The sequence below is a fragment of the Pomacea canaliculata genome, linkage group LG12, assembly GCF_003073045.1.
Source record: "Pomacea canaliculata isolate SZHN2017 linkage group LG12, ASM307304v1, whole genome shotgun sequence".
Lineage (NCBI taxonomy): Eukaryota > Metazoa > Mollusca > Gastropoda > Architaenioglossa > Ampullariidae > Pomacea > Pomacea canaliculata.
The window spans coordinates 3,850,592-3,866,422 of record NC_037601.1 but is presented as its reverse complement, the minus strand read 5'-3'; the positions used below and the strand labels follow the sequence as shown (position 1 = coordinate 3,866,422).

Here is a 15,831-nt window from a genome sequence, read left to right as displayed (position 1 = left end):
ATTCTCTTATCACATTTAAGTCCAAACTTTAAGACACACGTTTTTTCAGAACAGAGACTTGACTGTGACCCTGTCCTGACCATGAGTATACATAACGTGTGTTTGTATTTACCTTGTGTGTAAATGTGTCTGTTGTAGAAGTGAGTGTCTGTTACATGTGAATATGGGTGCATGGCTGTTAGTGATTCCGTTTCGTGGTTGTCAATTACTTCTGTAAAGCACTCTGAGCAAATCACTGGAAAAGCATTATAAAAATGTTCATTATTATTATTAGATAATACCATGTATATAAAAAATAATAATTGCAACCCAATTAGAGGCAAATTTTATTGTCTGATAGAGTCTGGAAAATCTGAAATTTTTTACACAACTAATAACACAGAATTTCCCTATACGTCATATATGTACATTTAAGTGTTCTTTTTATTGATGTGGAATGAAATAATTGAATAGGTGAATCAATACATCTGTCTGCTGTATAGGAGTCACATATATTGTATATCTGTTATGTCAGTGTAGTAATACAAAGTATTTGACAAAATAATTATTATTATCTGCTACTCAGTTAAAGGCAGCTTTTATTATCTGATAGTTTCTGGAAAATCTGAAATTTTATACAACGCAAAATAATACAGAATTTACCTATACATCAACATTTAAGTGTCCTTTTCATTAATAATAATTGAAATATCAAAATAGTTACAGGTCTGTCATCAAGGAGAGAAGAATACACACAAGCAAGACAAAACTTGAACTGGTCTGTACAGCAAAGCTGGTGGAACAGTCACCAGTGCATGCAACACCTGGAGCAGGTATGGCAACAGGTGCTTCCGCTTGGACGCCTGAAAAACAATTGGTACCAGAGGTTTGAAATTCAACAGCTAACAAGCATTTCAAGATCACATTGTGCAACAAACTTGGGGGAGATACGCAGGTGCTGACGTCAGAAAAAAAAGTACTGCTGTACTTACTAGGCTGGTAGTATGTCATGAATACTGCTGTACTTACTAGGCTGGTAGTATGTCATGAATACTGCTGTACCTACTAGGCTGGTAGTAAGTCATGAATACTGCTGTACTTACTAGGCTGGTAGTATGTCATGAATACTGCTGTACTTACTAGGCTGGTAGTATGCAATGACACGAGCTGCAGCAGGTTTTCTGTTCTCTACTTTCACCACTTCCTGAAGATCAACACTCAAGCACATCTGCTTGGGCTGAAACATTAACAACCCATCATCATACACTTCCTGGTAATCTAATCATTAATTCAATGTAGCCTATATAAAACAATAATTTGCAACCCAATTAGAGGCAAATTTTATTGTCTGATAAGAGTCTGAAAAATCTGAAATTTTATACACAACAAATAAAACAGAATTTCCGTATGCATCATATCTGTACATTTAAGTGTTCTTTTTGTTGATGTGGAATGAAATAATTGAATAGGTTAAAAGAGATGGGGTAATACCTTGAGACAGCAGAGGCAGGCCAGAAAAAAGTCAGAGTTGAGGAAAGATGTAGAGAACTACTTGGGTGATTATGAGGCTACATTGAAGGTGTGGACAATGAGATTTTGAAAAGCTGTTGAATGTTTTTTTCATGATGTGCTAGTGATGGTAAAGGAGCGTAAGACTGGGTAAGGGATGAAAGCAGACCTTTGAAGGTTTGAATGCAGTGTACAAATGGAAAATGACAGTTGCAAGCGGGTAAAACTGCCAAAGTACACAAAATATGCAAGTGTGTCTGCTGCAAAACACACAATTAAAGGAGTCACGTGATGAGCCAGTAGCTTTAGTTTCATTTCGCCCACACAAGCAAGTAAAAAGCGCACAATATACAAAGCCAGTGTGCATAGTGATGAGCGTCAACTGTGGTAGTCTACCCCCAATTGGACACGTATCAACTCCAGTGCTGGCCCGAGAAAGCGATAATCAAAAGTGAAAGAGTTAATACTTGTTGTCGACATACTTTGCTGACACAAATAAAAGTAGCGACAAATTTTTTTCACAAGCACTATGCCAAAGACTTACACTGTGGAGATAGCAGACAACCTGATCGTCTTTCTTCTCCATAAAGCAGTCTGGATTGTCCTGCTTCACCTTCTCAAAGTCATCAAGCTGCAGTCCAGAGGGTGGCTCAATTATTACTAGTGTCATCTGACTGTAAGTGAGGCCCTGTCCTCTGTAACAAGCACATGTATTATTGTCACCTCGTCAGCAAACTGTCAACCCGATAGCTTGGAAGGAATAATCAATCCCAACTTACGGTTTAATGCATGCATCAACATTATACAGGTCCTTGCGCACTTTGTCTGCTGTCGTAGAGGATGTGATGATAAGGTTTCCATCATTCTCCAGGCTGCCATCAGTGTTTGATGGTGTCTTTAAGTCTGCTGGTGTGTAAAATGTCCACTTCACCTGTGTAATCAATAGAGAAGTTTTTATGCCGTGTGAACTCAATACCCCCATATAATAAAACCATACTGCATATATATATATATCTCAATGGCCGATTTGTAAGAGAATATTGTTTTATCTCAAATTTATTTACCTTTGAACTGGTTTACATCTAAGAACTCAGTAAAAGCAAGCCACCTGCATGATGCCTCAACAACCTTTAAAAGATGAAAGTTCACCTGAATGACAATTAGGCTGTTGTTGGCCCCTGTCGCCCTTGCCAGAACGCCCACTGTGTCATCCGGTAGCTGCAAAACAATGGAGTAATTTTGTGATCCTTAAGTCCCAGTAATACAAACAATAAACAACAACCCTCCCAGAGTAAGTTATGAAGGAGACTAACCTCATAATACTGTACCAAGTCAGAGTTGTGTGCATCAACTACCAGGGTTTGTGGCAATCCTCTCTGGCCTCCAGGTAAAATTGGAGTGATCACCACGGAGCCACCAGGAACAGCATCTCTGAAGTTGACAGAGAATTCCGACATTGCCTGCAGCCCTAAAACAGTATCCTGCAAACCAGGGATAAATATCTAGTGGAAGGGCACAGACATCTGTAGCACTGATATTCCACATTGTTCTTTGCTTAGTAAATGAATATAAACAAAGATGGTTCTATGTTTTGGTGAGGCAGGCCAAACGCATAGGGCACAGAGGTGACACCATGTATATAAATATGGAGAGAAACATCTTCCCCAGTTGTTCCCCTTGTAGGTGTAATCAAATGACATGATTTCAAGCTTACACACTCGGTGATGAAATAAAATCCAACATATTTTTAACTGAAAAATAGGGAGCACAATGCATTTTAATTTGCACACCCAACAGTGTTTATATACACAAGTAGCTAGGTCGAACATCCTCTTGCCAGGTCATGCTCTTTCTTGAACATAGCCAGAGCTGGTAATCGAGCAAGTACAAGAAAAAGAGAAAGTAGTACAGTATTGTATAGTACTGTATTCAGAATTGGATTTCAATTTATTTTTGAAACGATTTTACTTTATTGTCCTTAAGTTACTTATTTAACTTATTTACAAGCAAAAAGTGCAGCAGGTATTTATGTCTAAGATATATATATAAGATTCTGCAGGAAAATTGTTTTACACGCAAGGTTTAGGTCCATTTAAAGGTGGTAGCACTGTATTACTAAGGCTAGTACTAATGCTAAAGAATCAAGAGTGCAAGCTTCAATTTAATAATCTGAAAAAAACAAAGTTACTGCTGAATGACTTCTCACTCGATGGCTTAAAGGGTGAGGGGATTAGATGCAATCTCTTACCAAGGATGCAAAATACCAAAGCACCATCCTTAAAGAAGAACTAATTTTCATTAAAGCAAAAGAACAAAATTTTCTAGCACCTGTTGGTTTCTCACTCGGCACTTCAAAAGATAACTAAGCTGTCCCACAATTACATACAAAGACTGATTGATAGATCCCTACCTGAGTTGAGGAAAATCCGCCAATGCCGTTTTGGTTTCTCTGCAGCCACAAAAGGAGCTCACGGCCTTTGGAAAACTGTTTCAATATGTTGTAAGTCAGCAGAACATAGGATGTAATCTCGATATCGCCAGGGCCTGACTGATGGTACACCATGTCCTCCTGTCTACTGCTTCCTTTTGTCTGTTGCCATGGAGCACCCGTATCTGCAAAAAATGTTGCTGCATAAGTGCTAATTATAAGTTAACTTATATAATATTCTCTTATAATGCAAAATATCCTGAATGGTCCTGAAAACAGAAGTGTATGGTACAAATGTATCTATCTTGAAAACTTCTACAAGACAAATAACCAATGATAATTTAAAAGCACTTTTCTCTTAAAGCATTTATTTAAACTTGCAATAAATTTTTGTAAAAAGAGCCAAGTGAACAGTTTCAAAATCAGCATCTCAAAGTTGGAAATCAGAAAAGCTAGGCACACAAAATGATCATGAATATGATAAAAGAGGAAATGCCTAAAAAAAAAAAAAAAAAAAAAAAAAAAAAAAAATTTAGTCCACACAAGGAAATTTAGACTCTCAGCAAAAGCAGCGATGACTGGCCTGACCATCAACATCAAGAAGACAGAGCTAATGTGGGTCAACAACAAGCAAGAAGCCCCACTCCAACTACATGGGGAATGTATTACAGAGTCTGACCGTTTCACCTACCTTGGCAGCATAGTCAGCAAAGATGGAGGTGCAGATAAAGATGTAAGAAGCTGAATAAATAAAGCCAGGCTTGCAGATAGCCATAAAAGGGTAGAGGAAATTATGGGGTAGTGCAGTGGTTAAGGCACTTGCTTATCATCACTGCAGTGAAAAGGTTCTGGTTTTGTCTCTCCCTTATTCCTCTACCCCCATATAGTGCAAAACTATCTCAATAGAAGTGCTTCCCTACCCATCCACTCACTAAACAAAAAAAAAAGCAAAAAAAAAGCGAATGAATGAAAAATTGAAAGAATGAAGTAAATATAGGGAGGCAATTGGTAGAAAAAAGCTTGGAGAGAGAAAACAAGGGTGCAGTTTCAAGTTGCAAATTGCAGTGGAAACTTCAAAGCTCACTGAGGGGAAAATCATTGCCACCTGGACCAGCAGCCCAGTTGTTGATGATGAAGAAAACTGATGGAAAAGAATTCCCCATCAAAAGCACAGCATGTACACTCTGGCCTCTGAGATGTAAAGTTTGCTGTAATAGGTTGCCTGGCTATGTTTACACTAATAGCTGCTGGTGACCAGCAGGCAGTTGCCATAATAAACACATCAACAACCTATGCTACATGTTTAGCATTATATGTCGTAGGTTAACCAGTCCTATTTATGTTTAATAAAATGTTGCAAGTTTTTTTTCTTCCACTGCTGTGATGGAACCAAGCCTGTTTGGATAAAAGGCTTCATATCCACAACTACACAATAGTTCTAGGAAAACACACAAGGCATAGTTTCATTTGCCACTGTGGCTCCCATGGTTCTGGGAAATAAAGAAGCAGCCACTTGTTTAACAACAGCTGATGCTACTAAGTGTCCATGAAAAGCAATCATGCCCAAAGTCTGCAACTTACCAATGATGTCCTGAAGAAGACTGGCTATTGTCTCTGCGTTCCTCTCTGAGTTGTCCAGTGCCAGTGTGTAAGCTGATAGAGCAGAGATGAATACTTTCCCTTTCATACTGCCAGAATTTATTTTGCTTTTCACAAATTGAAGACTCCGACCCAGCTTTTCTCCATCAATCTGCCACAAACAAAGCGATGCACCATGTGTTGAAAAAATCTGCATCACATAAAATCCATCATCCTGATCATATCCATAGACTGGTTTACACCCCCAATAAAACATGAACACTGCAGACCAATAAAGAATTCAACAAACGCTATCATGATACGGAAAAAAGCCCGTGGGCACAAACTTACTTTTATTCCATACTTCTTGGCTTCCAGAAGACACTGGACAACATACACTGTTAAGGGATCCCCTGAGGCAGATCCTCCCTGTTAACAAAGTTTTATTTTTAGATATTGTTTGGTATAAAGCTCATCAAGATTTTAAGTTCTCCATAAATTACTTTAATCAGGTGTTACAAAAATGGCACTAGTCAGGTGCTACAGTGGCACTCTAAAGGTAGTCTACCTGCATCTCTGTATGGATGACACGGCCGAGTTCCTGGAATGACCCTTCCTTTGTCTGGCGTGAGAACAGAAACTGGACAGCACTCTCCAGGATGCTTATGTCTATGTCTCTGATCAAAGTTATAGCTCGTGCAAAACATTTCACTACAAATGCAGTTAACCTGAAAATTAGAAAAATAATAAGCCACACATTTCCAGATATATTTATCAATCTGCATGGAAAGTAACAGCCTAATTTATTTACACACATTTTTTTCCAAGAACATAAGAAACAGTGACAATCTCATGAGCCTAAATTAGGCTGAGCAAGCTGTAATGTTTCTTGAAGTTCTGCATAAAGGTGCAAAACTTGATTTTAAATGAATTTGACTGCTGACATTACCTGTCTAGAACTGTTTATTTCCCCATTCTCACAAAAACCAGACAAATTCTGTGCCTGTGCACAAATGTATAGGAAAGTGTCACACTAACTTAGAATGTTCTTCCCCAAATGCAAACATTTCTAATGGCAGGAAGGTGTACAGCTTCTGTGTAATTTTCAGGAAATATGTATTTAAAAAAAAGGAGGGGGGATGAACTGTATCAGAACCAAGTAGGCAAGATGCCAGGAAGCACATAATTATTTTTTAAATTCTCAGGCTGTCAACAGCTTATTATAGACAGGTAATGATTATACAGTTTATAACAGAATTTAAGATGTGAATAATACTTTGATTCTCCTTTTTCACAGTTTCTTATATAAATCTGTAAGAAAACTGCTGCACTTACTACCTTCCACTCCTATGTGCATGTGTGTTTTTGTGTAGGTACCTCTGTGTGTACATGTGTGCTGTGGGTGTCCAGTCACTTAATCCCCAGACACTTCATCCCGCTCCCCAGATTAATCCCCAGACACTTCATCCCGACACTTCATCCCCGAGACTCAAGAACTATTTTCATATCATATTGTTGAAGAACATTAAATTTACTAGCTTATATGAACTTTAACTAATGTTGTAGATGTTCAAATGATGTTGAAGTTAATAGCATGATTTGAATTTTAATTTCAATTAAATTTTTCGCTGACTTCATAATTTTTATAGTTAAGGATTTAGTTTAGGGATTAAGTGTCTGGGGATGAAGTGTCTGGGGATGAAAAGTCTAGGGGATGAAGTGTCGGGGATGAAGTGTCTGGGGATTAAGTGACTGGGAACCTGTGCTGTGTGTGTACATACGTGTGTGGGACAAAAATATTGTTAAGTCAATTGTTTATGTCAAAGTGCATTAAGCTTGCTGCTAATGAGAAGTGCACTACAACAATTATTTTAATACAGCATTAGTCAAAATTGTGGTAACACTTAAGTATACATACATAATCCATTAGTGTTAATACAATTTTGACTAACCCCATACTATTATTAGACATACAAACTAGTTGGTTTCATTTGGACTGAGAAAATGGAGAAGCTCCTGCAATGCCTAAAACTGGTCAGTGAGAAAAATTACACAAAAAGATTGATCCTTAAATAATCCGAGTCACATCTTCCCTTTACCAATTCCATGCTATATGACCTATGTAGATTGTGTAAATAGTATATTCTCCATAACAGTTTTGTCATTGTGGGATACAAAGCAGGCACTTTATGTTAAAAATATTATGCATTCTAATTTTCACTGGCAGTTTTTCCCCAACAGTAATTTTTTTTAAGTGGTGGTAAAAGGGAGACAACACTATAAAGTCTTACCAGGTGCTCCCTGGACATCAGATGTAAAAGCAGAGAATGAACCATCTGTAGTGTTTCTATACTGCAACTCTCGATTGTATCCTGAAAGAAAAGCATGATAATCTAATGTTTGGTTAGCCAACACTTTGATCGTGGACAAGGCTTCCTAGTGATATGGTCCCTAAGACTGCAGCTTTGCTACTCTTAAGTTCTCGCTTTATAAGCCACACATAACTTTCTTTAAAGAAACAGCTCTTTATATAAAATTATAGAAAGTCTTAATAGAATAAAAGTGTTGTGCTGGTGGATTCTTTCAAATTCTCAGGCACTGTCATTGCCAGCAATTTTCATGTCTTCACTTTGCTAGTGCTTTCACTTCTTGAGGTGATTCAGTTTGGCCTCAATAGTTTGGTCTTACAGCAGATCTGTCAGGTTGTCACTGAATGTCTTCTAAGCTTAGTATCCAGTCTTGTGGCACAAGAGACAGGGAACAGTGGTGTGTTGCTGACATGTGTCATGGATTGTCAGCTGTGATCTACCAGATGTCACCTTCATATGCATCAGATCCATGAAGTCAGGACTGTGATCTGTAACTCCTCCCATCCAGCTAGCCATTTGTTTTAGTGCCTGCTGTCTGGCGGGTACTTCAAAGCCTGACAGTAACAACCTCAGTCCCAGCCTTTTACTGAAGCACTTTACAAGGTTCCTTCAAATTGTCCTGTCAAGGACGCGATCCGTGACCAGGCTTCTGGCACATTTGGGTCAAGTCATATAAGTGATATGTGGGTGTGTAAGTGTACAACATGCTGTGACACCAGAACATAATCATATTCTGTATGTGGATATGGAATTAAGTCAAAGTCTTTAAAAAACATCCCTTTTGTACACTGATCTATAAATTCAGAACTTATGATCTCATGGAAAATATTCTTGAACTATACCTTGAACTATACCTAACCCTAACCCTAACCCTACCTGGCCTGTAAAGTCCAACTGAATCTAAATGTGAATCTTCACTGCTGTGTGATGAATTGCCAACAACTATTGACATTACAAGTCTACATTCTCCATGTCTGCTGTGTGGCACCAACATTTTTCAGAGATCTTAGGAAATCCATTCCCTTAAATGTGTGACCACAGCTTACACTTTATGCAGTCACACTTGTATGCAGGTGATAAACTTACCTAACGTCATGTATTGCAATGTCTTCTTCTCGAACTCCGGCCTCACTTTGTTAATGGCCCGGGCATATTCGAGGCCATAAATGTTGGACACAGTGGTCAGCATGTTCTGCTCTCCACAACCAGTGGGGATGCTGATCAGCTTGTCTAGGTTCTCCATGGCATTGCCCATCATGTCACCTGCAAACAAAGGAAACGCCAACCAACATGTACTCTACAGTTTAAAGCATTTCTGTGTTGATGAGCAGAAAATCCGTCTGTAGTGAATTATTTTTAGCATAGGGCAGTATCAGATTATAGCCTTCATGCTAATGTTTCAAGAAAAAAGCATTTTTCATCTTCTTAGGGATTGAAAAGACATGGCTGGATAAAGTTTAATTCCATTTACCAGTTTCTACAAAGTATATTTTTAAAATGCAAAGGACTGTTGCATTTTACATAGTTTAAATTCCATCAGGATTTTAGTGACAACTTGCATTTGTGACCATTTTTATTTGTACAAAAGCCTCACCAGTTACTGTAGCTTGAGCTCTGCGTGAACCATCAACAATATTGCTCAGAAGCCATGGGGAATAGTCAAATGTAAACTCTTTATTCACCACTGGCTGGCTTGCATTGAGAAAGATAGGGGCAGTGCTGGCACGGGCCCTCTCCAAGCCCTCTGGCTGTTAAAAAAAAAAAATCATAAATTTCACACAAAACCAACTTATCCATCAAATGGTGAATCTCACATAAAAGCCTGAAGCCATGAATCTCTAGCTAAAAAAGTCTGAAGCACAAACTGACCTTGACAATCAGCTTCTCTTCCAGCTGATCAATGAGCACTGGTGATTCACTCTTGGCTTTCACAGAAAAAGTAATAGTTCCAATTCTTTCTGCAATTATCATGAACACCACACTTGCAGGTAGTCCTTTCTTGACCTGCAAATGGTGTATATGATATTAGCCTGCTAGTCAAACTTAAATGTTGTCCGCTCATGTAGCACAAACTAAATTTAGGTATCAAGATTACTGAACACAAAACAGACATTAGTCGCCAAAACATTTATCAAGATCAATATCCACATGGAGAGTTGAGTTCTTTCAGATCTTTAGAAAATGCTTTCATATTACACTGATACTAGGCCCACAAATACAGATTGAGAAGACTTTTTCATATAAAGGTAATAAAATCAAGACTTTCTTACTCTATAGATGCAATGAAATAAATAAACAAGAAAGGAAGACCATAATGCTCCAGGTCTTGTTCAGTCTTAAAACATAATTCTTTAGCCACATTTTAATGTCTAGATGAAACTAACTTTAGGAAATACACAATGTCTGCTTACTGTAACAGTCTTTATGTTGTCTCCTTGAATTGTGAAATTTCCAGGAGACTCATTTAATGTTACAACAACCTGCAAAGTACACATTCTTGCTTTCACAATGGATAATGTCTTTAAACATATCTGCATCAAGCAGCCTAAAATTTAGCCAACATTTTCCACAAAGTCCACAATGCTTACTTACATATCAAAGTCCGCATCACATTCTTCTGTCCACAAGTTTTTAGAAGGGTGATATTTTCACCTAATGCCATTATTCTATCTAGGATCATTTTTCACAGAAGTTTTATATTGTCAAGTTGGCCATGGTTTTGACATTAATTTAATGCTTTTACAGAGATTTTTAAATATCAATAGCTAGTAATTAGCGCTGTTTGTGTAGTCCTTAACTATCCAGACAGGTACAAGGAGGAACCTACATTCAACGATAGCTCTTGGTAGTTAAAGACTGTCGCTCTCAGCTCAAACTTTTCTGTCCGTCTTATGGAGTAAGGAAGTTTCAATGACACAAAAAAGGGATTAAATGCTTGCAGCTGCAAAAAGAAAGAAAAACAATTTAATTCCCAAACTTACATTGTTAATACCATACTTATCCTCTTCAAGACCTGCAGTCACCATCATAATAGATCCTTTAGCCCTTTAGCTTATGACACGCACTCAGACCTTCTGCACACTCTTCACTTACAGTAAATTTTCAGCCCAGTTCAAGCCAATCATTGAAACTTCAAAAATTTAAAAAAAATTATAAAAAATTCTGAATCTGCTCCATAACCTTAGGTTTCAAAATTGCAGTGATGACTTCTGGTGATACTCTTGAAACAGCAAACAAAACTTCCTGACATCTCTCTCTTATTCAGCTATTAACAACTTCTCTGGCTGTTTGTAGACTTTTTTTTTTCCAATTGCCTCTTGTGATGAGGCTGTTGGCCTATTGGCCTAAACAATAAAGTCTAGTTCATCTCAGCTCTCTCCCTCAAAGGCGCTATAACTATATACTTAATTTTGATTTTGACTTAATATGTCAAACTTACTTCTGAAGGCTGAGTGATGACAGCAAATGAAGAGTTTTGTTTGATGGCAAAAGCACTTATGACCCAGGATGTAATGGAGTCTGGAAGCTTGTCCTGAAGTGTGTACTTCCCATTTATGCTGCAAACAAAATCTGTATTAGAAACTCACCACAAGGTACAGGTATTCAAAACTGACCAGACTGCTGTAACTGTGATGTAGAGAAAATTCCTTCCCTTTACAGCACACTAAACACTTTTCCTGCTGCTTTTAGCATCAATACTAAGTCTTTAAAGGTGAATCCACAGATCCCCTCTAGACCTGGAGCCTTGTTAACATTTACTTGCCTCAAGAGATCTTTGACAGAGAAATGGGCAATCACTAACCCATGCTCAGTGATCAGAGATCAGTTTTAGTGTGGAAACCATGTGAGAGAAGTCAATTTTCACAAAGCGGGCATAAAAGGAAGCACGTTGGGAAGACGACACTCATCAATGCCTGCAAGCGCCACTAGTTTTTTAAGAGCGTTTTCCTTGCGATTGACAGAGGACATGTTCTTACTATCATACCAAGCTGCCCTGAGGTCACCACTGGTGAACTGCAACTCAACTTTATCTTTCTATCTTTTCTTTGCCTTCCTAATGGCATCACGCACCTCCCTGTTTGCTAATTTTCTGTCGTGTGCAGTTCCAGTATAAAACATACGCTTCTTATTGTTTGATACAGATTTTATTTCCTTTGTTACCAGGGATTTATTATTAGGAAAGATGACCTTGGAGGGTGTGACTGTCAAAACAGAAAGTGACGTACGAAGACACAACATCAGCCAAGTCATCTAGACTGTCACTGGAATTATAAAAGACCTGCCAGTCTGTGCAGTCGAAACACCCCTGTAGGCGGGTAGATACTGTCTTCTGTCCAGCACTTAACTGTCTTCACCATCCGTGTAAATCGACGACAGTCTCATGCATCAGCGCCAGGAGAATACTGTTGTGGTACGACGCTCCAAGAGATGGTAACCGTAGAGCTTTGTAAGCACCACAGACAGTGCCGTAACAAAGGTCGAGAATAGAATTCCTCTGTGAGGAGCAGGATACATATTGCTCATAGCTTTTGAGTATCCAAGGATATACTTGGGAGCATCCGGGCAAATGGCATCTAGTTTGTGTATCACATCGGCAATCAGGTGAGCAGTGGTCTTTGCGTTGGCATGTGGGTATGTAAAACAGCAAAGGAAATTCCCAGGGGAGGTAGTATGGTTGGAGGGAAATGGACAGTAGTTCAAGATCAGTGGTGCAGTCATTTTCCTGACCACCACGGTGTTGCAGTACCGTTCATTTCTATAAAAATACATGCCTCCAGTAGTGGATTTGTTGGTGAAAGTAGGACATCTGTCCATGTGAATGGGATGGCCAAACCGCTGACATCATCATCAGCCAAGTCTCAATGAAAGCAAGGATACATGTTTTTTAGAACTCCTACAGGCATCTGACATGTCATTAAGATCGAATTTTCTCAGCCGGCGCTGAACTCCTCCTCTCCTTCCTCTCTTTCACATCTTCTTCAGATGGACGGTTGAGTCTCGAGATAACATATCAATTGGAAAGTTGGAAATGTCAAGGTGGAGGGTAGCCGACGACGGGAAAAGTGTGAGAAGGTACTCACAACTGTACCACATAATGGAGGTGCACCATCTTGTTAGCCTGTTGCACCTAGAGTCCAGGAAAATATACAAAAGCAGCACAAACAAGAACACTGCAAGATGTACACCATCACAGAAGTGAGCCCTAACAATATTATAAACTAAGCTGACTAAGCAATTGATATGAGAAAATAGTAAGAAACTAAACTGTAGCGAGCTGCGGCAAGTTGCCCTCGTGGTGAGTGTCCTTGATGAATTGTTGGTGAATCGACCTTTCAAAACGTTTGTTTTATTCATTTTCAGTTTTGAGCATAAAAATATCTAGAAGTTAAACTATTAACAAAAATTCATAACTTAGGAACTATTGCAGTCATAGAAAACAGCTTGGTATCAAGAAAATCAGGATAAAGCAATCCGTTTATCTGTGTAACTTTTGCATATTGTTGACTTAAACATCAGCTTGGAGTACCTGTAAGATTTATGTCTTCATTCTTCAGACACATTCTTTTTTCCATTGTGTCAATGTGATTTTTTTGCTTTTATAAAAACAATGCCTTTTAGGAGAAAACAAAATGTACACACTGATTAAACTGAGTAACATCCACTCATATTCACTGCTGTTTATTCTGCAACATACCTGCTCACTCCACTCTTCCCTGTTTACTATCCTACCTGGGGATTATAAAATATAAAAAAGATATTCAGACCCTGCAGATGCTGTTTTACTCTTGAAGTGATGGATTTGATTTAAGCAACAGAAAAGATTCCCTGGGATAAACAAACATGAAGTAGTGTCCACAGGGTCTAGACACCGCTTTATAACTTTGGAAGCAGGATGCTTTTCCTTGAGTTCCCAATTTTGTTCTGGGAAAATGACTTACTCTTGCTTCATAACTATGACCTATGCTGGGCTGTTCACACTATGACATGCCCAATATCTCACTCTTGATTTCACACAACATTCTTTAAGCTCACATTATTTTGTCCATTACTGATACCCATATCAACTAGTACAACATCATAGCCTGTACAAAGATCAATTCTATAAGCAAACATACTCAGTCTGACCAGAATTCCAGATCCAGGTGTCAGGAAATTCTTTACGGACTTGTGTGGGAGCAGCTTGGTACTGAATACTTGCATCTTCTTCCACTGCTGGTACACTATCTTGCTCCCTTTCTGGCATTGCCATGGTAAAAACTGGTCCTGTACAGAAGCAAAGTGACATGATACTTGTTAATGGTGACAAGTAATTCACAGGTTAAAATATCTTATTAGTATGCAACAAGGAATGTCTAATTTGTGAAACATGCTATAAATTACAACCCTCCTACAATTATATTAATTATATTAATATATCAGCAACCTTATCGATATGACTTCCGGTGATCTATGCTATAATATAAAAGTTATTGATAAACATCTACTAAATAAGAGAAAACTTGAACAAAAATATGCAAAATCGGAAAAAAAGCAGATAATCTATATGTGGGTTGTGCCACAATATGATCTAGCCAGCGAGGAGTTAGAAGACTTAAAAACAATTCTTACATTCTACACCACTTGTAAACCACCACATAAATTGGGTGATCTGCAGCTGACAGTCATCATAAGTCAGCAAAGTGATGTTTGAAATTGCTAGAGACACTAATTAATCCAATATTTATTTCACGTGAATTTTCATTTTATTGATGCCCAACTGCTCATCTGCATAAAATGCTCACTTATCGTCGTTTAACCACGTTATCCATTACCCTTAGTAACGCAGTGCACTTCCTTATTTTTAATTTTTACATGTACTTTTTGCGAACTATGTAATTTTATGTAAACTTATTACTATACTTCTGTCAGAAAAGTACAATTAGTTTTGAATTGTAATGAAACCAATGGAGCAATTTAAATTTGAAATTCATAGTAGAGAGTGATTTTAGGCCTTGGTGGTCCGCCGTACTTTTTACTTCAGTAAAGTGGTCCACAGTCCACAATACTTTGAGAACCACTTTTCTACACCTTTACACCTCATAAGATTTTGCACTTAGTTCTTTGGAAATCAAATCAAATGAGTCTGTAACTGTGTGATGTCTTAGATCTAGTATGCATTGCAATTCACAGATGAGACTTACTAAACTGTTAGTTTCTTCTTGATTCTAAATTTTTACCTTTAAACATAATACAGTCAAAGCATCCATAGCGTTCTGCCTCTTTGATCAGCATGTCTGACAGGTACATCAGACCAATACCCTAGAAAAAAAGGATTTTAAATAATGAAATTCACGATTTCTTTACATTTACCTGTACATACAAGGCATCCATAGAGTTCTGCCTCTTTGACCAGCATGTCTGACAGGTATACCAGACCAAGAACCTAGATAAAGAAGTTTCTAAGTCATGAAGTTCATGATCTATGCATCAATCATAAATTGCTTGAGCATTATACAAAACAAATCACTTGAACTTAATGTTGAGTTTCTTTTTATTGGTCCAACAATGGCAAAAACATGCATCATGTTTGACTGCTGTGCATTGCATCAACTCCATATTTGTGTCCACATTAGTGAAATGCACTAACTGGGGCACTTTTAAAATTACCAATAGACAAATGCAAATTTTGAGCTGTTGCAATACTTCAGAAAGATTCCAGGTCTGTGGTGTCAGCATGGTCTAAAAGTTTCCTCCACTGCAATTAAAAGCAGTTCGACCAGATGATGTGCTAAAGCTCAACAAAATCTTTCTAAAAACACAAATAAAACAATAAGTGACCTAAAAAATGAACACCTGAATTTTTTTTTATTTATTGTTTTGGAACAGAAATAAAATAATGGTGTGCTAACATAAAAAGGGGAAGTCTATGCCCACGCCTAGTGTTGTAATAAAAGTGTTGCAACAAATTCTTTTTTTTTAACTTTGGCA

At 38.0% G+C, this 15,831-nt stretch overlaps 2 protein-coding genes across 14 annotated transcripts in view; both read right to left on the bottom strand.

Annotated features, from left to right (window-relative positions):
- Window positions 1-309: 309 nt before the first annotated feature.
- On the bottom strand, window positions 310-6,198 carry LOC112576836 (CD109 antigen-like). Its single transcript, XM_025259620.1, has 10 exons — window positions 6,063-6,198; window positions 5,846-5,923; window positions 5,498-5,666; window positions 3,899-4,101; window positions 2,802-2,969; window positions 2,638-2,706; window positions 2,268-2,419; window positions 2,033-2,183; window positions 1,120-1,216; window positions 310-842 (listed from the first exon to the last, which is right to left on the bottom strand). The coding sequence occupies exons 1-10, from the start codon at window positions 6,066-6,068 to the stop codon at window positions 700-702; spliced, it is 1,236 nt and encodes a 411-aa protein (XP_025115405.1). The 5' UTR covers window positions 6,069-6,198; the 3' UTR covers window positions 310-699.
- LOC112576832 (CD109 antigen-like) overlaps window positions 6,086-15,831 on the bottom strand; it is a 25,247-nt gene continuing 15,501 nt past the window's right edge. For 12 of the 13 annotated variants that reach the window (XM_025259608.1, XM_025259609.1, XM_025259612.1 and 9 more), the window contains 10 exons: window positions 15,081-15,162; window positions 13,980-14,127; window positions 11,303-11,420; window positions 10,691-10,804; window positions 10,275-10,343; window positions 9,733-9,867; window positions 9,458-9,611; window positions 8,950-9,126; window positions 7,786-7,866; window positions 6,086-6,222 (listed from right to left, as the gene is read on the bottom strand). In XM_025259608.1, the coding sequence (XP_025115393.1) occupies window positions 6,218-6,222; window positions 7,786-7,866; window positions 8,950-9,126; window positions 9,458-9,611; window positions 9,733-9,867; window positions 10,275-10,343; window positions 10,691-10,804; window positions 11,303-11,420; window positions 13,980-14,127; window positions 15,081-15,162 (1,083 nt within the window). In that variant the 3' untranslated portion in view covers window positions 6,086-6,217. Of the gene's footprint in view, window positions 6,223-7,785; window positions 7,867-8,949; window positions 9,127-9,457; window positions 9,612-9,732; window positions 9,868-10,274; window positions 10,344-10,690; window positions 10,805-11,302; window positions 11,421-13,979; window positions 14,128-15,080; window positions 15,163-15,213; window positions 15,287-15,831 lie in introns of all 13 variants that reach the window. The other variant, XM_025259617.1, reaches the window with a different exon arrangement.